The sequence below is a fragment of the Gouania willdenowi genome, unplaced genomic scaffold (genome assembly GCF_900634775.1).
Source record: "Gouania willdenowi unplaced genomic scaffold, fGouWil2.1 scaffold_51_arrow_ctg1, whole genome shotgun sequence".
Lineage (NCBI taxonomy): Eukaryota > Metazoa > Chordata > Actinopteri > Blenniiformes > Gobiesocidae > Gouania > Gouania willdenowi.
In genome coordinates, this window is record NW_021145215.1 from 297,887 (window position 1) to 322,504 (window position 24,618).

Below are 24,618 nucleotides of genomic sequence, written 5' to 3' on the forward strand. Positions count from 1 at the left end.
TGTTTCTTCTTCGTGGACACACTGACATTAGAGCTCGTCACTGCCATCAGCTGGAGGACTGAGGGATTACAGTTGCACCTTTCTATTTACTGCAATAAACAGTGAAAGATTAGAGACTATGACCTTCATTTTTATTGTTTTAGGACAAAACAGACGGAATTAGTGCTGGAAACATGTATAAATAAACACAAACATAAGGAATAACTTCTGTAAATAAAGTGTGTTAAAGATGCAGTGACAGTTATCAGATGAAGTGATGAGGACTGACTGACACACACACACACACACACACACACACACATGATGTTTATCTGTAATGTTCATTCCCACCAGACAGCTTTGATCTGTGGAAACCTCTCATCTGGTGGTTCTCAACCTTCAGCCCGCGACCCCCAAAATAATGATTGGTTTGATTTTAGTAAATCAGAGATATTTCTCAACTATATTTATAACTCATTATCAGATATAAAATAAACAGTGGTTTATATTAAACAGTAAAAACACTATTTTTTTATTTTCATCTTTTTTTATTTAGAAAATAATTGTATTATAAATGAATAAATATATGAATTTCATCCAATAGAGTGACCCACATGCACTAATATATAATATCAGCCTATTGTACCAGTACAGGACGCACCAATAAAGAACCCTACACATGCTATATATTAGTATCAACACTGTCTACCAGAGCGACTCAACATAGTTTTTCTCTCCCACCCTGATGGTCACGTTCCTGATGTTCTCCTGATGATCACTCACCCTGATGGTCATCCTTTCTGATGGTGACCGTTCCTGATGTTCCCCTGATGTTCCTGCAGTGGAACACTCTGTCTGGTGAAGAACAATCCAAGTACTTCCAACTCGCTCAGAAGGAACGTCAGCTGCACATGAAGCTTCACCTCTGCTGGTCCCTCAAGACGACTATCTACGTACCATACAGAACCTGAAGGTGTGCTGTGGTATCTGCTGAGACCTTGCTGAGTTTAGGAACAATCACACACAGAGGACACAAAGGACTCTCCCTGGTGTTCTCCTGTCATGGCTTAGACCAGGCTGGAGCTGATGTTGTGGTTCTTCTCCTTCCTATTGAAGAATACGCAGATGAGGAGCAGGAGGAGGAGCAAAAAGCACCATAACACCTGAGAACATCTGAGAACATCTGAGAACATCTGAGGTGTGACAGAGTGATGGAGCTACAGCTGCTCTGCACTTTAAAGCGGCAGCAGAAGAAGAAAGCTACAGACCAGACATGGCCATGTGTTGCCTCCAAACGACACACACAAAATAACTCAAATAACACAAAACTATTATTTAAAAAAATACACAGGTTTTTAATTAACAAAGTTAAAGAAGGACAAAGCACAAGTTATATTTCTACAAGAAACCCATATGTCTAAAGAAGAACATGAGAAATTCAAAAAGTTTGGTTCCACAAATTCATTCTATAACTCACACAAAAAACCTTATTATCAAATGCAGTTAACGTTGAGATGCAGGAGGAAGAATGTGATAAAGAGGGTCAGTATGTGGTTGTTAGGGAGAATTGATAATTTAATAAATGTATATGCTCCTCCAGAGGATGATCAAACCTTTTATCAACTAATATTTGATCAAATCTCCAGCCTGAATGAGGGAATAGTTCTAAATTATAATAAAGACTCAACGAGCATAAAAAGATCAAAAAATAATAAATCAAAAGTCCTAAATGTATTAATAAAGGAGGCTGGCTTTGTGATGTCTGGAGAGAGACTTCACTCATTTCTCAGCAGCTCACAAGGTTCATTCAAGAATTGATTTTTTTCTGATAAACAGTATGAATAGATATTGAATAACAGATTGTGATATTGGAACAGCGGATGTGTCAGATCATAATGTCATACACTTAACTATTCATTTGCATAATGACAACAGAAAGACATTATGGATAATGAACATCTTAACAACGAAACAGTTGTACAGGAAATTAAAAAAGAAATACAAGAATGTATTAATGATAACAAAGATTCTCACATAGAACCAACAACTATATGGGACACTGTTAAGGCAGTGATGTGGAGAACTTGATAGCACAGACTGTCCATATCAATATATGAAGAGACAAAGACAATGTAAACTAAAGACACAGCTGAGGCAGTTAGAAAAACAACAACATATAGATATTAGTGAAACCATGGCAGAACGTATAAGAGATGTAAAAAAACTATTGACTGACCTGGTGAATAAAGAGATTAACAAACTTTTTATGATTCTGGCCCTAGAGCGGCTAAAATATTGGCAAAAAGTCTGAGATCACTACAAATACGGAATTCGATTAATAAGATTAGAGATTCAATAAGCAAGGAAATCAATACTGAACCAGAAAAAATTAAAAATACTTTCCTAAACTACTATAAAACTCTATATGACCAGGAACAACAAATAAAATAGAGGAAATAGACTATTTGGCTGATTTGGATCTTTCTTGTATCGGAAACACTCAAAATATGGCTTTAAACCAATTACCAGAGAAGAAATGGACAAGAATATTAAGCGATTGATAATCAATAAAAGCCCAGGGGGCGATGGTTACCCTAATGAATTCTATAAAATTACCCATGCAAAAACCCCTCCATCTTGGAAGGAGGCCATAATATGGATTATATTAAAAGAAGGTAAAAATAAGGAGTATTGTGAGTCCTATCGTTCCATCTCTATTTTAAACTGTCATGGCAAATTTTATATTCATCATCATATCCTCAAATGTATGTTCATGTGTACAATTTGTCATGTTTTAATACATGACGACTCCATTACTCTTTACACCTTTGAACAGCTGAATCATGATTAAACAGTACAGATCGTATTATTCTCAGTGCAGCACAGTCTCTGCTCACATGCAGATATACACTGACGCACACACTTATCAAGGACAGATAAAGACTGGAGCCAAACCTTCTCATAACATCTTCATCATCCTCCAACATTGCCACTATGGGCATCTGACTCCCTCCCTTTTGTCTCTCACTGTTGGGACCTTTTCTTATCTGTATAAAAAGCTTAAGCTTTGAAACTGTTGGAGCGGGGCGCGGCACTTCCTTCGGGCGTCCGCCTGGACGGACGCTAATTTTGTTTCACTTTGTTCCATTTTGTACCTTTTTTCTTAGTTTAGAATAAACATTTTTTATATAAAATCATCAATGCTTCTCCTGGATTCCATCATTCAACCAGAGCAATGAATCATGTCTCAAATGAGGTCAACCGTAAATTCTGCCGTAACACTTTTAAAGTTGTTTCAATAATCAGATTACCTTGATCACATGTTTACTAGTTTCATCCCCCAATCTGGTTTGTGGGTGACATATTGAATAGTTCAGCTCAATACGTTTCCATTTGGAATCATATTCTGGTGAACACCATTGAACAATGTTTCTCATCTGGGCAGCTCTAAAATATTCTTTAAAATAGGAAGAGTAAGCCCCTCCCCCTCTTTTGTCCAGCTGTAATGTTTTTAATCTTACTCTGGGTTTGGCACCTTTCCAAATGAATCTGCTAAATAATTAGTTCCATTTGATGAATTGTGAGTCTGGTATTTGTATTGGTAGAGACATGAACAGATACAGTAATACCTTCATTTTTATGGCCTCTATTCTAGAACTGAGCTCCATAACTAGGACAGACCATTTTACCAAATCTTTTTGGATTAAGTCATTAATCTTTGAATAATTTACTTCATACAGTGAACTTATTTCTCTTGTCAAGTAAACACCCAGATATTTTACCTTGTCTGAGTCCCATTTCTATTTGTATTTCTGTCTGATTGAGTCTAAGGGGTGATAGTTAACACAGAGAACTTGAGTCTTTGATATATTTACTTTATACCCAGATTTTCCTCCAAAGTGTTTTAGGATTTTCATTAATTGGGGGAAAGTAGAATTAGTGTTGTGGAGGTATAATGTTATATCATCGGCAAAAAGTCCTATTGTGACTCCTTTAATGTCAGTACTTTGCCGTATATGCTGGGCCAATGGTTCAATAAACAGTGCAAAGAGGGCGGGGCTAAGGCCACAACCCTGCCTTGTACCTCTGGAAAGTTCAAATCTATCTAAGTCAGCATTTCTTTTTATTCTTGCCGTTGGCCTGTGGTATAAGGCCTGGCTACACTTAATGATAGCATCATAAAGGGCCATGAAACCCTGTCAAATGCCTTTTACTAAAGCTGTTGGCATGTTTTGATTTTTGATCTCACTTATTATGTGTAATGTGTGTCGTATGTTGTCTTGTGTTTGCCGACCTTTGATAAATCCTGTCTGGTCGTCATCAATCAAAGGGCTCCATTCGTTTAGAGATTATAGAGGTGAATAGTTTATAGTCTACGTTTTGTTACGGCAGAATTTACGGTTGACCTCATTTGAGACATGATTCATTGCTCTGGTTGAATGATGGAATCCAGGAGAAGCATTGATGGTTTTATATAAAAAATGTTTATTCTAAACTAAGAAAAAAGGTACAAAATGGAACAAAGTGAAACAAAATTAGCGTCCGTCCAGGCGGACGCCCGAAGGAAGTGCCGCGCCCCGCTTCAACAGTTTCAAAGCTTAAGCTTTTTATACAGATAAGAAAAGGTCCCAACAGTGAGAGACAAAAGGGAGGGAGTCAGATGCCCATAGTGGCAATGTTGGAGGATGATGAAGATGTTATGAGAAGGTTTGGCTCCAGTCTTTATCTGTCCTTGATAAGTGTGTGCGTCAGTGTATATCTGCATGTGAGCAGAGACTGTGCTGCACTGAGAATAATACGATCTGTACTGTTTAATCATGATTCAGCTGTTCAAAGGTGTAAAGAGTAATGGAGTCGTCATGTATTAAAACATGACAAATTGTACACATGAACATACATTTGAGGATATGATGATGAATATAAAAATTGCCATAACATTCCCCACTTTTGGTCGCCTCAACGACCAAATCAAGAAACAAAATTATTATATTCCACCTTTGCTGTCTGTCAGGGTTAACCATCAGCATCGTTATTGTCATACATTGGATATATTCTTCTTTTGTGAGGCACAGATATATCAAGAAAAATGTGGAAATAAACTTCTTCATCATTATTATTAATGGCATGAATCATCAAAAATCATCCTTTATTGCATCTAGATAAGCAAAAATCATCATTTGCATCAAGGACATCACTCGTCTTCATCGGCTGAGTTCAGTGGTAACTGGGGTAACCAATAGCATCATGAGTGAAGAACCTTGAGTATTTTCCTCAATCGTAGCAGAAGGGTTTATGACTGTATTCCTGCAGCTAGGTGTGAGGTTGTTGTCCCTCAACCTAGCTATGAGCATTTGGTGTGGCTTATAAACAAAGCTAGGCCCTTGTTCTAGAGAGTTTTCTTGTGTGTGTGTCTCAGTGGCCTTGTCGGTTCCCCCTTCATTGTTCGGTCAGCCTCCGTCTCAGCATCAGCTGGTACCTGGACAGAAAAAAAAAAAAAAAACAGGGGGGGGGGGAACACACCAAAACCAAACTCACCCAAAACAAAACAGAACAGAACAGAATAGAATAGAATAGAATAGAATAGAAGTTTTAGGGGTGTTAGGTTTAGTTAACTAACTAAATGAATAGTTAGTATGGCCAGGAAGGCAGAGACAGGTCAGAGGTCAGGATCTGAGAGCTTTTCAGATCCTAAAAGGTGCTGCTGCACAATCACACAATGGTTAGGTGTGGGTTAGTGAGCTTTTAGCCATGCTAGCTCTGTAGCCCATTCGCACGCGAGTGGGAAAATATGAGGCTGAAAGAAAAGCAGGAAGTATTAATTCGATTTTCTTTTCCTGGAGTAAGAAGAAGCATAGCTGGAGTTGCAGTGATTATCTGTGGTACATCTACTTACCTGGTGAGAAGCAATTTGAGAACCACTGTTTACAAGGACATGCAAGTCGGACGGAGAAGGACATGCAAGTCAGATGGAGAAGTGTGGAGTGTGATTACATGTCTTCTCAAGATGAATACATACAATTGGGAGACATGGAGATGTGAGAAAGCTAAATGAGTTTAACCAAATAAATAAATAATGTTATTTATTTATTTAAATTGTTTGTTTCATTTTTTCTTTGCTATCTCTTATTTGTGAAGGAGAAATCTTATTCTATCCTTTATTTATTCTGAATAATGTTAACACTCCACACCTGATTACATAGCCTAATTCTTTTATAGAGCTGAATTTGTCAGTTCATTTATTTCATTATTTTCCCTCATAATTATTATTTGAGATGTAATTTACTTAATTTTGAAGGTCAATTGGTGGCAAAAGTGTCTCCTATTCTGTGTCTGAACCAGAGTTTAGCAAGATTATTGGCCCTTTAAGGTTAGACAGAATTAAAGTTAAGTTGAGTCGAACAATCATATTGTCTTTTGCTCTCTGTATTTATCCCATTCGTAGGGGTGACGAGCCCCAGCACGGTTTGGAGAGCTTCCTTAAATGCTTGGAAGTTACTTAACTTTAAACTATCTCTTATTTCAATCAATTATCAAGAATTTCAGGAGGACCCTTTTTAAATCTCAGGCGACCCAGATTGGGCCACCAACCCAATGTTGAGAACACTTAATTTTTCCCTTAAAAGTGTCTAAACCCAGTGAAGGTGTTTTATGGTCTTGCACGCTAAGTGCTGTTGGAACAAGAAGAAAATGGTTGGAGGGTTTTGGGGTATATTATTTTCCTATGATAAAATATAAATAAAAAACCAGAGGGACGTTGGCCCCTCCCTTCCCTTTTTTACATAAGAATACATTTGGATTCTTAAAACCATATGATAAATATCATTGGAAAATCACTTATCTGATCATTTTGGATGTGTCTCCGTTTTCCTCTCTCTTGTGTCCGCCTGCCTTTGTGCCCTCCAACCTCCTCGACCTCCTCCTCCTCAGCCATAAAGGTCAAAGCCAGGGTCAACTGTACGCTCCTTTTGGAAATTTGAAGATCTGTCCCCACTTTTGCAGTTGGATTGGAAGTCGCTGTAGTCTCTGGAATAGATATTATGTTAGAACATCCACAATATGTCATATTGTCACGTGTCTATTTCAATCTATTTCCCCTTTGCTTCCCAGTTACAGTTATGGACAATACTTCCCTTTAATTCTCATCCTTCATCATAACAAGCAGTGACCAGGCATGGCGGCTGGAGGAAGGATCGGAGTCGAGAAGGCGGTGGCATTCTGTTAGGAAACACTCAGAAACAGAAAGAGAGGAAACCATTAAGACTTAACTGGATAATTTAAAATATCTCTTTTCTTTAGTTGGATCTGATTCGTCTCCTTACAGCGACCTGTATTTTGGAAAAAGCTACATAATAACATCAACTAAGACGAAGACATAGACAAGTGCACACCACAACGAGTATACACATATAACAACAAAAAAAACATGGACACTGAACATGTAAGGTCAGTCAAGGTCAAAGCCAGTCATTCCACTGAAAGTGGTATCATATATAAAAAATGTCGTTTGGTGTTTTTAAACACCCAGAAAAAACCCTTTAAAACCTGGTAAACTTTTTAGAAGGCCCAAGGCCTAAAACCATAGTTCTTTTAACAAGCAGCAGTGTTTTCTGAACACCCCACTACATAATTGGCAAAAACAGGGAGAAGATCTAGTGCAACAAAACCCAGGAGGAAAAGAAGGTGAAACAGAGGAACATGTGTAGTCAAACAGCCATTCATCGGTCAATCACTCAATGACACGTCCACGGCACATTCGCACTCACAACGCGGTTCTCTCAGGCATACGTAACGTGTCATCATTCAGTCATTCATGCACCGCACACGTTCATGCCTCAATTTTCACGTCCATGCATTCACAAGGTTTTGCTGCATAGTGTCTAAGTGGAATATAGGTCTCATCTAACCCACCAGCGGCGATAGCCAGTCCACCTCGTCTCTCGGGGTCAATGAGCTCTTATTGCCCCCCCATGCTTGGCAACCTTTTAGTGTTAATTAATTGCTTTTTACTGGTATCGTCTGATTACTAAGAGGTACGCTCCTTTTTACTTCCGCCTTGGCGGAGTCTACACTTAGAGTATTGTCCCTTGCAGTACTGACAGTCTACTAGCTGCTGATCAGGCAGCAATCGCACGGCCATGCACAATAACCAAACTCAACCCCGGTCCGCGGGGGAAACTCAACCGCTGTCCATCTCCAGAAATGTAAAAAAGAATCTCTGAATCAGCAGGAAACTCAACCACCGCTCTTGAAAAATAAGAGTTTGGGAATAACTCAACCACCATAAACTCCAGAAGTCTAAGAAAAAAACCTCTGAATCGGCAGTCTACTCAACCGCCACTCTTGAAGAATAAGAGTTTGGGAATAACTCAACCACCATAAACTCCAGAAGTCTAAGAAAAAAAACCTCTGAATCGGCAGTCTACTCAACCTCGGTCTGCAACCTGAGGGAAACTCAACTGTCAGAACTTTCTGGGCACCTCTAATATCACTCAACATTGAACGGAGCACGCAACCTCTAATAACCCTCACTCTAAGGGAACGTAGAAATTTGTTCAGAACGGTACTCGGTTACCAAGCATGTATCAAATCAGGTGGACCACTATCCCCCGAAGAGCGCTTTCCCTAGCAAGGTTTATCCTTTTTCTGCACATTAAACCGGGACTTCTTGTTTGAAAAGTAATTGCCTATGTACTCATAGCAACTAATGGGACATTTTTTTTTTTTTTCTCAGGAAAAATTTGGTACCCCCCCCATGCTGTCGAGTGGCTTTGGGCCGGCCAGACAGTCCGACGCGGTAAGGGGGAGGAGCGCAAAATGAAAATAATGAATGTTGAACTAGGCTGTCTGTCGCAAGCAGCTTCAAAAAGGGTAAGGTACAGATTGTTTACGAGGGTATCGGTCAAAAAAATGTCAAAATTTAAACTTGTTGAGGCTGCAGTCCTCAATCTCTGTCTCAATTTTCCTGAAATTGAGTAAAAACAAAAGAGAAAAAGAAGAATCGTTCAGAAATAACAAAGGAGAAAAACGTGTGAGCTCAAAAAAATCATGGCCAATAAAAATTAAAACTTCAGCTCCAAAAGCTGAGGCAACAGAGGGCTCTGTCTTCAGCGGATGTAACCATATCTTGCATTGTGGGGGGCCTCCCCTCAATCAAGAAAATAAATGAAAGAAAAGCAAACAAAAACAACCTTATCAGTAACACTATTTTCTTCCCCTTTGTTTGTTGTTTTCTCATAAAGGCCAAAGCAGTGTAAATAAATGAGCAACATAATGAATAAAAGCAAAGATAAATGATGGGCACACTTGATCTCATGTGGCAAACAGAAGGGTTCTGTGTGAAGTTCTGGTGGTCCTGTGTTTCTCATAGTTGTGAATGTGGGTGTGTGACTGTATGTCTGGTCTGTCTGCGTGTGAGAGAATAAATGAAAACAAAATAATCTAGTGCACAGTCAGAAGATAGAGGGGTTAGTATTGTGCGAAGGAGAAGCTTGTTGGCTATTTGCTAGTTGTCCCCCTCCATGCCAAAGTTCAAGGCTAAAGTGATTTAGCTCTGTGCGTGCGCGTGCCTGTGCGTGTGCGTGCGCACTACCACCAAAGGCTGTGGTGGACTTCTTGTGGCTTGGTATCCTTGTGGCTTTTGAAACAGTGTCTTTTTGGTGAAGATTTCCAGCAGACGTGTGATCAGTCTGCAGTTGCTGCCCATCATTCAGGCAGTAGTCGTGGCGTTTAACTCGCAACTCATTGGTGGGGGGAGTGTCCACTCCGACGCCCACAGGTTCTCAGTCTTTGATGATGGGGCAGGATGTGTTAATCCAGCATTGGCATGCGGCCCATTCATAGACGATGAAGAGTTGACTTGGGACTGAGCGAGTTATTTCAGCATTGCTTTGCTGAATGGGAGTTGAGTCCTTGAGTCCTGAAAGGTCACACACCTTTGATTGTCCATTTCCTTCTGATGCTTGGTCCTTTGAATGATGTTGACATTCCATTAGCGTAAGAGTTGAAGGTGATTTCATTCTTTCATTGAAGATGTCGTTTCTTCAGGGGACAACCACAAAGCCAACAGAAACTAACAATTTAAATAATAAAAAATGATAATGATGGTAACAGTAATATTAAAATAAAATAAAATGAAATACTGTATTCATCTGTGTGTGTGTGTGTGTGTTGCCCATCAAACATGAAATCAAAATAAAATTTAAAATAAAAATAAAAATAGTGTCTGTGTATAATGGCACTATTCTATCGGCAGGGGAGAAGTGAGAAATCACAATGTTGTGTCACAAGTGTGTAGTGCACTAAACTGGCCAGTGAGGGGCGCCACCTCTCTCTTGGGATGGGTGTGGCGTGTGCGTGCGCCCGTGCGCGTGCCTGTGTGTGTGCTCTCTCTCTGTCCCTTTCTCTCTCTCTGTACGTGTGTGTGTGTGTGTGTGTGTGTGTGTGTGTGTGTGTGTGTGTGTGTGTGTGTGTGTGTGTGTGTGTGTGTGTGTGTGTGTGTGTGTGTGTGTGTGTGTGTGTGTGTGTGGTCACACGTCCAAAAAAAAAGAAAAACACAGCAGCGACGTGTGTGTGTGTTTGGCTCTCTGTATTTCTCTCCTTTTCTCAAAAGCTGACACTCGTCAAATGAAAGCATTAAAGCCAAGCCAAAGGGAGAAATCTGATTCCACGTTTAAACAAAATAAAAACAAAGATAAAAAAAAGTAAAACTCGCCTGAAAGCATGATCTGAGTTCACATCATACCAAGATTGTATATGCGTATGCATATATTATTTGTTTATTGGGTTGTTCATCTGTTTGATTCACAGAAACACAATTTAGGTTAGATTCGGGGTTTTAATCTATTTTGCTTTCGGTACAGAGGTGAACTCAGATCATGGCACCGCTGGGATGTTTTGGAAACTTTGGTTGCCCGTCTATCTATGGTCAGGACCTCACAGGCTGTGGGTGTCCGAACAAAACCAAAGTAAATAATGACCAGCCGTATTTTATGCCTAAACAAAATATCCGAGCCCGAAGAAAACCAGAGAGAACCTACAGCATTAAAAAGCATAGAACCTCAACCATTTGAGCCCTTTCTCATGGCTATTCACTGCGTCATAACACAGAACAGCTGAGGATCAAAATCAAAGCTCAAAGCTGAAAATCAATACAATGCTTGACTGGTTCCAAAAAAAATCAACACAGAGCGAATATATATATATGTAAATGAAAATTTATATATATATATATATTTATAAAGGCAGCTTTACCTTAGTCCGAATTGGTGTTTGAGGTTCAACCGATGGTTCGTGATCCAGTCTCTGTCCGAGGGGTGGACAGAAGATGGTCCTGTTCGTGATCGCCAATTGTTACGGCAGAATTTACGGTTGACCTCATTTGAGACATGATTCATTGCTCTGGTTGAATGATGGAATCCAGGAGAAGCATTGATGATTTTATATAAAAAATGTTTATTCTAAACTAAGAAAAAAGGTACAAAATGGAACAAAGTGAAACAAAATTAGCGTCCGTCCAGGCGGACGCCCGAAGGAAGTGCCGCGCCCCGCTCCAACAGTTTCAAAGCTTAAGCTTTTTATACAGATAAGAAAAGGTCCCAACAGTGAGAGACAAAAGGGAGGGAGTCAGATGCCCATAGTGGCAATGTTGGAGGATGATGAAGATGTTATGAGAAGGTTTGGCTCCAGTCTTTATCTGTCCTTGATAAGTGTGTGCGTCAGTGTATATCTGCATGTGAGCAGAGACTGTGCTGCACTGAGAATAATACGATCTGTACTGTTTAATCATGATTCAGCTGTTCAAAGGTGTAAAGAGTAATGGAGTCGTCATGTATTAAAACATGACAAATTGTACACATGAACATACATTTGAGGATATGATGATGAATATAAAATTTGCCATGACAAAAGTCTGGTGGAAAATAGTGAGTGAACGTAAAACTGAAGGTGACTGTAAATTATTGGTGTGTCCAGCATTTAGTCCAAAATGTAGAAGTGGCCAATTGTATAGTACATTAATAAAGTGGACTAACAGCCATGTGTACACTAACAGATGGAAAAGTATTTAAACCCTTCGAAAAACTACAGAGGGAATTTGATCTTGATAAAACACACTTGTTTAGATATTTCCAATTTTTTAATACAGAAATTATAAATCAGATCTCACAGGAGGGAAGTGATATAATAGATATCATGATTGGAGCATATAGATGTTTACCCTCTAAAATTGTTTCTAAACTGTATAAATGCCTGCAAAATGCCCCCAGAATAATTCGTGGTATGTTAGACAAAAATGGGAAAAGGAATTAAAAACTGAATATTCAGAGGAGGATTGACATTCTGCATGTCTATTACAGCAACACTTCAACCAGATGAGATTCTTTCTCACTCCACACATTAAAAGTAAACAATTGAAAATTCCTCAACAGTGCTGGAGACTTTGTGGCAGTTGGAGTGTCAATCGTTCCCATGTGTTTTGGAATTGTGTAAAAATTCAACCTTTTTGAAAAAAAATTGTATTCAAAATGGAAAAGGTTTTTGCATATAAAATACCGGCGGAATCACATATCATGTATCTCGACATGTTGTCGGAGAGTGCTGTCCAACAGGAGGACTTATATTTGTTTAAAATAATGCTAATGGCTAGCAAGAACGCTATAACAAGAACCTGGTTAAAAAGTGACCCTCGGACACTGAATCAATGGAGACATTGTGGAGGAAATTTATGTGATGGAAAAAATGACCTTTCATCTGAGATTGAAAGTTAGTCAATTTTGGCTCAAGTGGACTCATTATAAAGCATTTTGTAGAACCCCACAGACTGTATTTATTTATTTACTTTTTTTTTTTTGTCTTTGTTTTGATGTATGTTGAACTTCGAAAAATTATAAAATAAAAAGTAAAAAAAAAATAAATAAATACACAAAACAGAAATATAGAAAAACTAAAAGGAAAAAATCAAAACGACAATAACACAAAATGCCTATAAAATCACACAAATTGTTTCCAAATTCACACAAAACTACATTAAAAACACAAAGTTGTAAAGTTGTGTGAAAGAAGAGATGGAGTATTTAGTTTTTCCTATTTGTTCAGTGTTAAATTGTTAGTTTGACCAATAAAGCACTAAATATTAACATTATTGATCAAAGTGATGATTGTGTGATCAGATCAATACTCGACTCGATGCAGAAACAGATTTTATTTCAGCTTTAACGCCTTCATTCAAACCACAAAAAAAAACAACGTACAAAAAAAACACGCTTGTGAACGTCAGTGGTTTGTCCGTTAGCCTCCGAAAGCTAACAGGAAACTATTTCTGATTGTTTTTATTCACAATTTGGACAAAAGTTAGTTTTGAAACTCCAACTTTAAATGTTTTACTTCACTCTAAACTGACTGTGGTCAGACACAAACCGACGCACACAGCACGAGGTAGCTAACACGTTAGCTTTCACAGAAAGTCTGAGGAGTCATTAGCAGCTAGCACGTGGCAAACGTTCTGCGACGATGTAAACACGGTCCCACCGATAGTCCCGCCTCCTCGCGGGAGGGAGAAATAAATAACCCTATGGCGTTGCAGTCCCACGGGCGGCGTCCTCACTCGTCCCGCGGCCCGTCCACCATGCGGTATCTGAGGCGGCAGCAGGACGGCAGCGGCACGGGAAAGGAGAAGACCACGGGGACCGGCGTCTGGACGTTCTTCTCCAGGAAGTTAAAAACAGGGTTCCACCACGTCCGCGACAGGTAGTTGTTAGGAGCCTGACGCAGCTCCTGAGCAAGGCATCAGTCGATAAACAAAAAAAAGGGTCAACAACAACACATTAAAAAATTACAACAAAAAGCATTTGTGCACGTACGTGTGTGTTGGCCATGGTGTGGTACCACCAGAACACTCTGGTTGTGACGTAGTAACCAACCACCACGTCGACGCTGTAATGCTCGTGGCCAATCAGGATGCAGATCACTCCAGAAGCGCTGAGCAGCCAACAACTCCAGTGATACCACCACATCCACCGCGGAGAGTCTACACGCACACACGTGCACACACAGTTACTTTATAACCAGTTTGCGTTTTGCTCACTAGATGGCGCTACACAAAAAGTGAAGTGACATAAGTTACACATTGTATCAGTGGCACCGCTGTATATGTCACACCATTGTATAAGTCGCACAAGTGTATAAATCTCACCACTGTATAATAATAATAATACATTTTATTTGTAACCAAACCTCAAATTTCTACAAGATTAAAACAATAAAACAACAAATATTAAAAGACAGGATTAAAAGAGGCATTAACTGATAAAATAAGCTTGTGTAAAAAGGTGAGTTTTAAGTATTTTCTTGTGTCCACCGTTTGTGGGGCCCTGAGGTGGTCTGGGAGGGTGTTCCACGGGGGGGGGGCAGCGGCTTCAAAGGCCCTGTCGCTCATTGTTTTGAGGTGTGACCAGACGGTGCTGTTGGCCTGACCGGGTCCTGGTTGAGGTCTGTGGTGTGAGCAGTTCAGTGAGGTAAGTGGGGGCCACACCGTGCAGACAGTGATGGGTGTGCAGGAGGGTCTTATATTCTATGTGGGACTGAATGGGAGCCAGTGCAGTGTACGCAGGATGGGGGTGATGTGCTGGTGTTTCCGTACCCTCATCAGGACCCTGGCAGCACTGTTCTGAACATACTGGAGCTTTTGGAGGCTCCTGCCAGGGATCCCGATGAGGAGTGTGTTACAGTAGTCCAGCCTGGAGGAGACAAAGGCGTGGACGAGCTTCACTGCAGCAGGAAGGGAGAGGGAGGGAAAAGTGGGGGTCAAATTTACCCCCAGAGGAAACAGAGGTGACTGGGGAGGAGCAGAGTTGAGGAGGGGTTCCAGTTTGAATGGTTTCTGTTTTTGAGATGCAGGAAGTTTGGACTCACCCATGTTCCTATCTCCTCCAGGCAGGAGCTGAGGCGGGCAGCCGTGGCAGAGGTGGGTGGGTGGGGGGTGGGGGGATAGTGACTTGGGGATATAGTTGTGTGTCGTCAGCATAGCAATGGAAATTAATTCCATGCCTGCTGACGACACGACCCTGGGGGATCATGTAGATGGTGAAGAGGGTTGGACCAAGTACAGAGCCCTGGGGGACCCCACAAGTGCCAGTGTGGGGTCCAACTTTTGCATCCCCCATTGCTACGCACTCGGCTCTGTCAGTGAAACCATTGAAGGGCGGAGCCAGAGAGACCTGTGTAGTGCTGGAGTCGGAGCAGGAGGATATGGTGGTCTACAGGGTCAAACGCAGCAGAAGTCGAGAAGAATGAGGAGGGATGAGGAACTAGAATCAGAAGCTATCAGCAGGTCCTGGTGACTCTGATGGGAGCTGTTTCTGTGCTGTGGGAGGGGCCTGATTGGAAATATTTTCATAAAGTCCGTTAGATTCTAGATGATTATGAAGCTGGGTTGAAACAACTTTTTCGAGAACTTTGGAAATGAATGTGAGATTTGAGATTGGTCTGTAATTTGACTGTGGTTTAGGGTCCAAGGTGGGTTTTTTGAGGAGGGGTTTAATGAGAGCGGTTTTGAGGGAGGTTGGAACATGGCCGGTTTCCAAGGACAGGTTTATTATTTTGGTTATGAGGGGACTGATGGGTTTGTTGTGAGTTTTAAGCAGAGGAGATGGGAGGGGATTGAGGCGGTAAGTGGATGGGTTAGAGTTATGGATGATGTTCTCGACCTCCTGCTGTGTGGTAGGTTTTGTGTGATGGGTGTTGTGGGCAGGTCAAGAGATGAGCTATTGAGACGTGGGAATGAGGAACGGATATTATCAATTTTTGATGTGAAGTAATAAAAAACCAGTTACAATATGTCTGTGTGGCAGTAGAATGAGGAGATCTGTGGTTTGAGAATGTGATGAATTATGGAAAACTGTTTTCTGGAATGATCTGAGCTGTTGTTTATGAGTGTTGAGTAGTGTTCTGACCTGACCTTGGAGAGTGCTTTGGCATAAGCCCTACAATGTTCCCGGTAGGCCAACCTATGCACCGTCAGGCCAGATGTTTTGCAGGCACTCTCCAGGACACGTGTTAGGGTCAGACCTCTTCATCCCTCTCAGCTCGTCTGTAAACCAGGGGGCACAGCGGGTAAATGTGACAGTCCGAGCAAGAGAGTTAAGAATGGAGTTGAGGCTGGTGTTATAAAGGTCCATTAAGTCGTCAGCTGATGAGTGAGGAGAGGGAGATGTTGACTGAGGGAGGTGGAATCCAAGTTTTTGATATTTCTGAACAGTATATGGCGTTTTGGTTTGGTGAGATGAACTGATATTGGAACTTTGAATGTAACTGCCAGGTGATCAGAGACACCGATGTCAGATGCTTGAAGGTCTGTGATTGGGAGGGAGTCTGTAATGACAAGGTCCACTGTGTGGCCCCTATTGTGTGTGGGGCCATCCACAAGCTGCTGGAGGTTGAGACAGTCCAGGATCTGTTTGAAATTGGAGGCCAGTTGACAGTTATTGTTATCCAAATGTATGTTGAAATCACCAATAACCAGAATATTTGAGTATGCTGTGCAGAGTGAGATAAGGAAATCCTGAATGTTAGAGATGAAAGTTGGTTATGGTTTGGGAGGGCGTGAGATGAGGACTATCAAAGGAGGCCTTAGTGAGCACAGACACATGGATATATCATTGTCTCATCTGTCCACAGAATGTTCTCCCAGAAGGATTTTGGCTTCCTCAGGTAAGTTTTGGTGATTCCAGTCTGGCTTTTTGGTAAAGCACATCATTGTACTGTTTACAGAAAATGAACTGAGGCCTTCAAAGAAAAGAACAAGGTCCCTACGGTCATGGCGGAGGTTCACTGATGTTTTGGGGTTGCTTTGCTGCTTCTAGCACCAGATGCATTGACTGTGCGCATGGCATCATGAAATGTGAAGACTATCAAAGACTTTTGGGGCACAATGTAGGCCCAGTGTCTGACAGCTGGGTCTCTGTTAGAGGTCATGGGTCCTACAGCAGGACAATGACCCAAAGCACACTTCAAAAAGCATCCAGAAATGGCTTCAGACAAAGCACTGGAGAGTTGTGAAGTGTCCAGTCATGAGTCCAAATCTAAATCCCATAGAACACCTGAGGAGAGATCTCAGAACAGCTGATGGGAGAAGGCACCCTTCAAACCTAAGGAACGGATCAGTTGGTAAAAGAAGAGTGGTCCAAAACTCCAGTAGAGTACATTACTGTACATCACTGATGTTTACAGAAAGCCATTCAGGTATTTCTTCCAAAGGTGTGCTACCAAATATTAAGTTGAGGGTGCCAATAATTTTGTCCAGTCCATTTTTGGAGTTATGTGTAGAATAATATTAGATTTGGCTTTTTTTGTGATGTTCCAGAACAAACAAAATATATAAACACGTGAATACCATTGCATTTGTCATTTTCTGGGAGAAGTGGTGCATTATCTGACAGAGGTGCCAATATTATTGGCCATGACTGTATAAGTCTCACCACTGTATAAGTCACACCACTGTATAAGTCACTTCATTGCATAAGTCACACCACTGTATAAGTCTCACCACTGTATAAGTCACTTCATTGTATAAGTCTCATTACTGTATAAGTCACACCACTGTATAAGTCTCACCACTGTATAAGTCACTTCATTGTATAAGTCACACCACTGTATAAGTCACACCACTGTATAAGTCACACCACTGTATAAGTCACTTCATTGCATAAGTCACACCACTGTATAAGTCTCACCACTGTATAAGTCACTTCATTGTATAAGTCTCATTACTGTATAAGTCACACTACTGTATAAGTCTCACCACTGTATAAGTCACTTCATTGTATAAGTCACACTACTGTATAAGTCTCACCACTGTATAAGTCACTTCATTGTATAAGTCACACAGTTGTATAAGTCACATTGTTGTATAAGTCTCACCACTGTATAAGTCACACCACTGTATAAGTCACTTCATTGCATAAGTCACACCACTGTATAAGTCTCACCACTGTATAAGTCACTTCATTGTATAAGTCTCATTACTGTATAAGTCACACTACTGTATAAGTCTCACCACTGTATAAGTCACTTCATTGTATAAGTCACACTACTGTATAAGTCTCACCACTGTATAAGTCACTTCATTGTATAAGTCACACAGTTGTATAAGTCACATTGTTGTATAAGTCTCACCACTGTATAAGTCAGACAGTTGTATAAGTCTCACCACTGTATAAGTCACACTACTGTATAAGTCAGACAGTTGTATAAGTCTCACCACTGTATAAGTCACACAGTTGTATAAGTCACACCACTGTATAAGTCACATTGTTGTATAAGTCTCACCACTGTATAAGTCAGACAGTTGTATAAGTCTCACCACTGTATAAGTCACACTACTGTATAAGTCACATTGTTGTATAAGTCTCACCACTGTATAAGTCAGACAGTTGTATAAGTCTCACCACTGTATAAGTCACACTACTGTATAAGTCAGACAGTTGTATAAGTCTCACCACTGTATAAGTCACACAGTTGTATAAGTCACACCACTGTATAAGTCACATTGTTGTATAAGTCACACCACTGTATAAGTCTTACTACTGTATAAGTCAGACAGTTGTATAAGTCACACCACTGTATAAGTCACACAGTTGTATAAGTCTCACAATTGTATAAGTCACACTACTGTATAAGTCAGACAGTTGTATAAGTCACACCACTGTATAAGTCACACAGTTGTATAAGTCTCACAATTGTATAAGTCACACTACTGTATAAGTCACACAGTTGTATAAGTCACACCACTGTATAAGTCACATTGTTGTATAAGTCTCACCACTGTATAAGTCACACTACTGTATAAGTCAGACAGTTGTATAAGTCTCACCACTGTATAAGTCACACAGTTGTATAAGTCACACCACTGTATAAGTCACATTGTTGTATAAGTCTCACCACTGTATAAGTCACACAGTTGTATAAGTCTCACCACTGTATAAGTCACACAGTTGTATAAGTCTCACCACTGTATAAGTCACACTACTGTATAAGTCACTTCATTGTATAAGTCTCATTACTGTATAAGTCACACTACTGTATAAGTCACACTACTGTATAAGTCAGACAGTTGTATAAGTCTCACCACTGTATAAGTCACTTCATTGTATAAGTCTCACCACTGTATAAGTCACACCACTGTATAAGTCACACAGTTGTATAAGTCTCACCACTGTATAAGTCACACAGTTGTATAAGTCTCACCACTGTATAAGTCACACAGTTGTATAAGTCTCACCACTGTATAAGTCACACTACTGTATAAGTCACTTCATTGTATAAGTCTCATTACTGTATAAGTCACACTACTGTATAAGTCAGACAGTTGTATAAGTCTCACCACTGTATAAGTCACACAGTTGTATAAGTCACACCACTGTATAAGTCACATTGTTGTATAAGTCTCACCACTGTATAAGTCACACAGTTGTATAAGTCTCACCACTGTATAAGTCACACAGTTGTATAAGTCTCACCACTGTATAAGTCACACTACTGTATAAGTCACTTCATTGTATAAGTCTCATTACTGTATAAGTCACACTACTGTATAAGTCACACTACTGTATAAGTCAGACAGTTGTATAAGTCTCACCACTGTATAAGTCACTTCATTGTATAAGTCTCACCACTGTATAAGTCACACCACTGTATAAGTCTCACCACTGTATAAGTCACACAGTTGTATAAGTCACACCACTGTATAAGTCACACAGTTGTATAAGTCTCACCACTGTATAAGTCACACAGTTGTATAAGTCTCACCACTGTATAAGTCACACAGTTGTATAAGTCTCACCACTGTATAAGTCACACTACTGTATAAGTCACTTCATTGTATAAGTCTCATTACTGTATAAGTCACACTACTGTATAAGTCAGACAGTTGTATAAGTCACACCACTGTATAAGTCACACAGTTGTATAAGTCACACCACTGTATAAGTCACATTGTTGTATAAGTCTCACCACTGTATAAGTCACACAGTTGTATAAGTCTCACCACTGTATAAGTCACACAGTTGTATAAGTCTCACCACTGTATAAGTCACACTACTGTATAAGTCACTTCATTGTATAAGTCTCATTACTGTATAAGTCACACTACTGTATAAGTCAGACAGTTGTATAAGTCACACCACTGTATAAGTCACTTCCATGGGAGCTGTGAAGCAAGGAAAGGTTTGACAACAAACAAACAAGATGCGCTCACATTCTTTGATGAAGAGATAAGACAGCGTGCACATGACGGTGTGACCGCTGTACAGGAAGTCACCACACATCAGGTGTGAGCCGGTCAGAGACAAACCTACACACACACAAATAAACAATGTGTAAGATTAACAAACATGCTAACACTGTGTGTGTGTGTGTGATTTACCTCCTCCAGAGATCAGACGTAGGATCCTCCAGATCTTTCCTGGGGAGTCGTTATACAGCTACACAACAAACAAACAAACATTAGCTGAAGCACACTTGTTTGTGTGTTTGTTGTGTGTGTATTTTGTACCTTGGGAGCACACACCATGTGTCTACCAGGGACAGGCAATGTGGTGATGTACATGGTTACACAACGATACGCGTACAGCGTCCCAATGAGGAAGAAGCACCGACGAGCCACAATAGACCTACACACATCAACACAACAATAACTACACACATCACCTCAAGTAACACAACAACATATCTGTAACACAACATCACAGCAGCTGCAGGTGGAGATATTTGTGTTGTTGTTCAGTCAGGTTGTCGTCATGATGACTGTGTTGTACATAGTGTTGTAACGTGTGTGTGTGTGAGTGTGTGTGTGTGTGTGTGTGTGTGTGTGTGTGTGTGTGTGTGTGGACTGCTGCTGCTGATGTTGTTTCTTTGTGTTGCATCACAGTGTTGTGTAGTGTGTATAGTAGTGTTACTTGTGTTTGAGCAGCAGCCATTGGACCAACCACAGCCCACAGAGGATCAGTCCGTTGACCTCGGTGACGGTGAACGCCCATGGGACCCTCTCCACGTAGTCAAAGAACTTGTCGGGTAGGGGGGGGCTGACCGACTTGTCGGGGACCCTCTCGTGGACGATGGTGATGACGACGGTGGTGAAGAACAGGTTGAAAATGGCGTACATAAGGGCGGCGCCCGTCTTCCACCACTCGGGGGGGAGCCTCTCCCTGAGCTCGTCCGTCATGCCGATCTTTACGTAGTCGCAGCGGCGCCGCAGGCCGCTGCTCAGACACTGGATCAAGTTGTCGCCCAGACGACCCCCACACTCACGCCGACCACGCCCCTCGCTCGCGCTGTCGGAGACGGGGTCGGGGGGCATGGTCATGGGGCGGGCTGGGTTCCCATTGGGCGCTCTCTGAGGGTCGGAGGTCGGTTCCGCCTCCACCTGGATCTCTACGTCACCGTGGTCCTCGATCAGCTCGGGAGCCGCCATGACAGGGAGGGGTCTGAGGAACCAATCAGAACAGAGATAGCAGTCACATGACCTCGTCAAGCTTCCTGTAGGAATACCTTCAAAATAAAGCTGTAAAATACTTTGAAAAGAAGAGAGAAAAACAACCTCAACACACACACGCACGCACAATGTGAACACAAAAAACACACATGACTTCAAAAACACAAAAAACAACAAAAATAACACAGAATGGCGCCAAAAGCACAAAAAATTACACAATGTGAGAGAAGAAAAACACAAAAAGTACAGATAGTGACTCATAAAACACACAAAACAACAATAAAAATCACAATATAACTCCAAAAACACAAAAATACAGAAACAACAGAGGAAATATATAGAGCACAGTCTTTGTTGTTTCTTGTTAATGCTCTGATCTGATCGGTCGTTATTCTAACGCTGACGTTAATGTTGATCATGTGACCCCCAGATCAGAAACAATCACGTTTGCGGTAAAAGTTTTCCACGTCTGCTTTAAAATGTTTGAGGAATTGATCACTAATTTACAAATTACACACATTTTTTTTAACATCTGAAAGTCCAAACTCAGGGCACATTAACATTAATCAATAATCTGATCATTAATGTTAATCAATAATGTAATAAAATGAGCTTCATCACTGTGTGTTCAGCACTAACCAGTCCAAGTTAATTCAGTTTAAAACACGAGGTTTGAGTTACCTCTGATGGACGACATGTGAGTTTAAATATGTCAGTGACTCTCACACACACACACACACACACATTAAATATAAATGATTATTAAACAGAAAGACTGAATAAATCAAACAGCAGTAAATAATCTGTGTCAGGGATTAAAGTGAAAATGGAAATAAAAAGTCATCATTATGTTTAGTTTTACTGATCAATAGTAAATCAGAGAGTAGCATGCATTAACGCAGTCTGTCGCCATGGCAACAGAACAAACACTCCTGAGTGGCTGCTGCTAAAGAGAACCTTCAAAATGACAGAAAATAAACAAAATTACCAAAATAAAATGCAAGAATACACAAAACGACAACAAAAATATGCAAAATGAGAACAAAAATACTAAATGACAGAGAAATACACAAAAAAAGACAATAAAAATACAAAATGACAAAAAAAAACACAATATGGCCAAAATAAAATGCAAATGTACATAAAATGAAAACAAAAATGTACAAAACAACATTCAAAGTACGCAAAATGACAAACAAAAATACACAAAATGAGAACAAAAATACAAAAGAACGACAAAAACAAACAAAACAACAGCAAAAATGACAGAGGATTAAACAAATAAAACAGTTTGTGGCTCCGCCCCCTGTGATAAAGGTTACTGTTGTGTCTCACATAGAATAGAAAATAATAATATAAAATATTTAAAGGTAATTAAACAAGCATTACATCAAATAACCTGATATAATCAATGAATCCACTGATATATGATCGATTCAGTCTAATAACATTGATTAGATAACGTCGGTTTTTTAAAAATGTAAAACTAATTTTTTAACCTCTGAATCTGACCAGTCAGAGGCCGTCTGTGATTGGCTGAGAGCTGTAGGTAAACATTGAGCTAAAGTCAGACTTTGTTAAACCTAAACTCACGTTGAGAGGATAAAACAACTCAATAAAGATCAGTTTAATGTTTACACTTTGTTATAAAGTATCTCAGCTTTGATAAAAACACAAAAACACTTCACCTGAACTCCGCCAAACCGGAAGTTACACATACACACCTGTAGGGAGGTGCGCGCGCCCCAACTTTAAAAGTTTGAACCCACAGAAGCGATTTAAGGTCAAATAAGTGAAAAAACGTGTCAGTTTGTAAACACACACACACACACACACACACTGACCGAGGCTGCTCCGCTTCTCTCACTGGACTCCGTCCGGAGCACAGGCTCCGCCCACTTAGTGACGTCACGGGCTCCTAAGATGGAGCGTCCGCTTCCGCCTACAGAACACGCCTCTCTCTGCTGATTCACCTGGATGACGTCACCAACCAAGGAGGGGCCTCAGAAGCGAGACCTAAACCCGAGAAAAGGAAAGTGTTTGAGCTTTGATTTATTAAAATATTAATGTTATTTATTATTTATCACATTATTATTATTGATATTTATTTATTATTTAATCAATTATTGTTATTTATATGTATTTATTATTTATTCAATACACGTGATGTGACCAAACAAAGAATTTATAGATTTTATTTCAAGATCAGATTTATATAATAAAAAACTCACATCTGTGGAGTTGTTGACTTTATTATTAAATGACAGAAAATAGACAAAATGACAGCAAAAACACAAAATTACCAAAATAAAACGCAAATTATACACAACAATGAAAATACACTAAAAAACCAACAAAACGCACATTATTCCACTAACAGAAACAAACGCACAACAAAACACAAAGTCAAACAAACAAAAACACAGAAATAGTAACACAAACCTTGTGAGGTGGGAATAGCAGAATAGAAGGTCGTCATGGCGATACTATCGACCAATAAGAGAGTCCCACCCCACCTCAGCGTTCTATGCACCAATGAATGAATGACTGGCATTGTTGCCATGGAAACACAACAATGACCATGAAGGTGTCACGGATTGGCGACGCTGACGATGTAAGACTTATTATTATAATAATTATAAATGTGGAGCTTTTTATTTGAAATTCATATTATGCCCCGCCTCCTTCCTTAAACTCAGACACTGATTGGACACAAGTAGTTCACACAGTGTTTAGTTGATCAGAGTATTTTTGTGTAGTTGTCAGAGGTATTTGTTTATGTTCGTGTTTATATCAACACTACAGACACAGGACTACAAAGATGGCTGCTATAGGACTACAACAATGGCAGAGAGAACTACAAATAATACAGATATGATGAGTGTGTGAGGGAGGGTCTGACCTTTGACCTTAAATGTTAGACAGACTCAGACAGCTGAGAGTCAGTGTGAGCCAAACCCCCTCAGTGTCCGTGTGCGTCTGTACGTGTGTCAGTGTGTGTGTCGGAGCTTGGCTGGAGGACAACATGGCGGACGAAGACAACATCTTTAATCCCAGGTACGACCTTTGACCCCTTAGACACTGAGGATGTGACCTCTGACCTCACATGATGACAAACTTTGTGATCCGTTGTTTGATTCCTTATGTTTAAAACG

General features: G+C 40.3%; 2 protein-coding genes across 6 annotated transcripts in view; one reads left to right on the plus strand and one right to left on the minus strand.

The window, feature by feature from the left end:
* Positions 1–13,161: 13,161 nt before the first annotated feature.
* On the minus strand, positions 13,162–23,465 carry sgms2b (sphingomyelin synthase 2b). 2 transcript variants are annotated; one of them, XM_028442455.1, is made up of 7 exons: positions 23,308–23,465; positions 20,928–21,455; positions 20,525–20,642; positions 20,396–20,453; positions 20,228–20,323; positions 13,836–14,002; positions 13,162–13,749 (listed from the first exon to the last, which is right to left on the minus strand). In XM_028442455.1, the coding sequence occupies exons 2-7, from the start codon at positions 21,440–21,442 to the stop codon at positions 13,576–13,578; spliced, it is 1,128 nt and encodes a 375-aa protein (XP_028298256.1). In that variant the 5' UTR covers positions 21,443–21,455; positions 23,308–23,465; the 3' UTR covers positions 13,162–13,575. The 2 variants fall into 2 exon arrangements, with proteins under 2 accessions (XP_028298256.1, XP_028298257.1); XM_028442456.1 differs by lacking the exon at positions 23,308–23,465 and adding an exon at positions 23,188–23,307.
* Positions 23,466–24,391: 926 nt separating this feature from the next.
* Positions 24,392–24,618, plus strand: part of aimp1b (aminoacyl tRNA synthetase complex interacting multifunctional protein 1b) — a 4,721-nt gene continuing 4,494 nt past the window's right edge. For 3 of the 4 annotated variants that reach the window (XM_028442466.1, XM_028442468.1, XM_028442469.1), the window contains exon 1: positions 24,409–24,520. Coding sequence is in view for 1 of the 4 variants with exons in the window: in XM_028442467.1 (XP_028298268.1) it covers positions 24,489–24,520 (32 nt within the window). In the remaining 3 variants the exon portion in view is untranslated. Of the gene's footprint in view, positions 24,521–24,618 lie in introns of all 4 variants that reach the window. The other variant, XM_028442467.1, reaches the window with a different exon arrangement.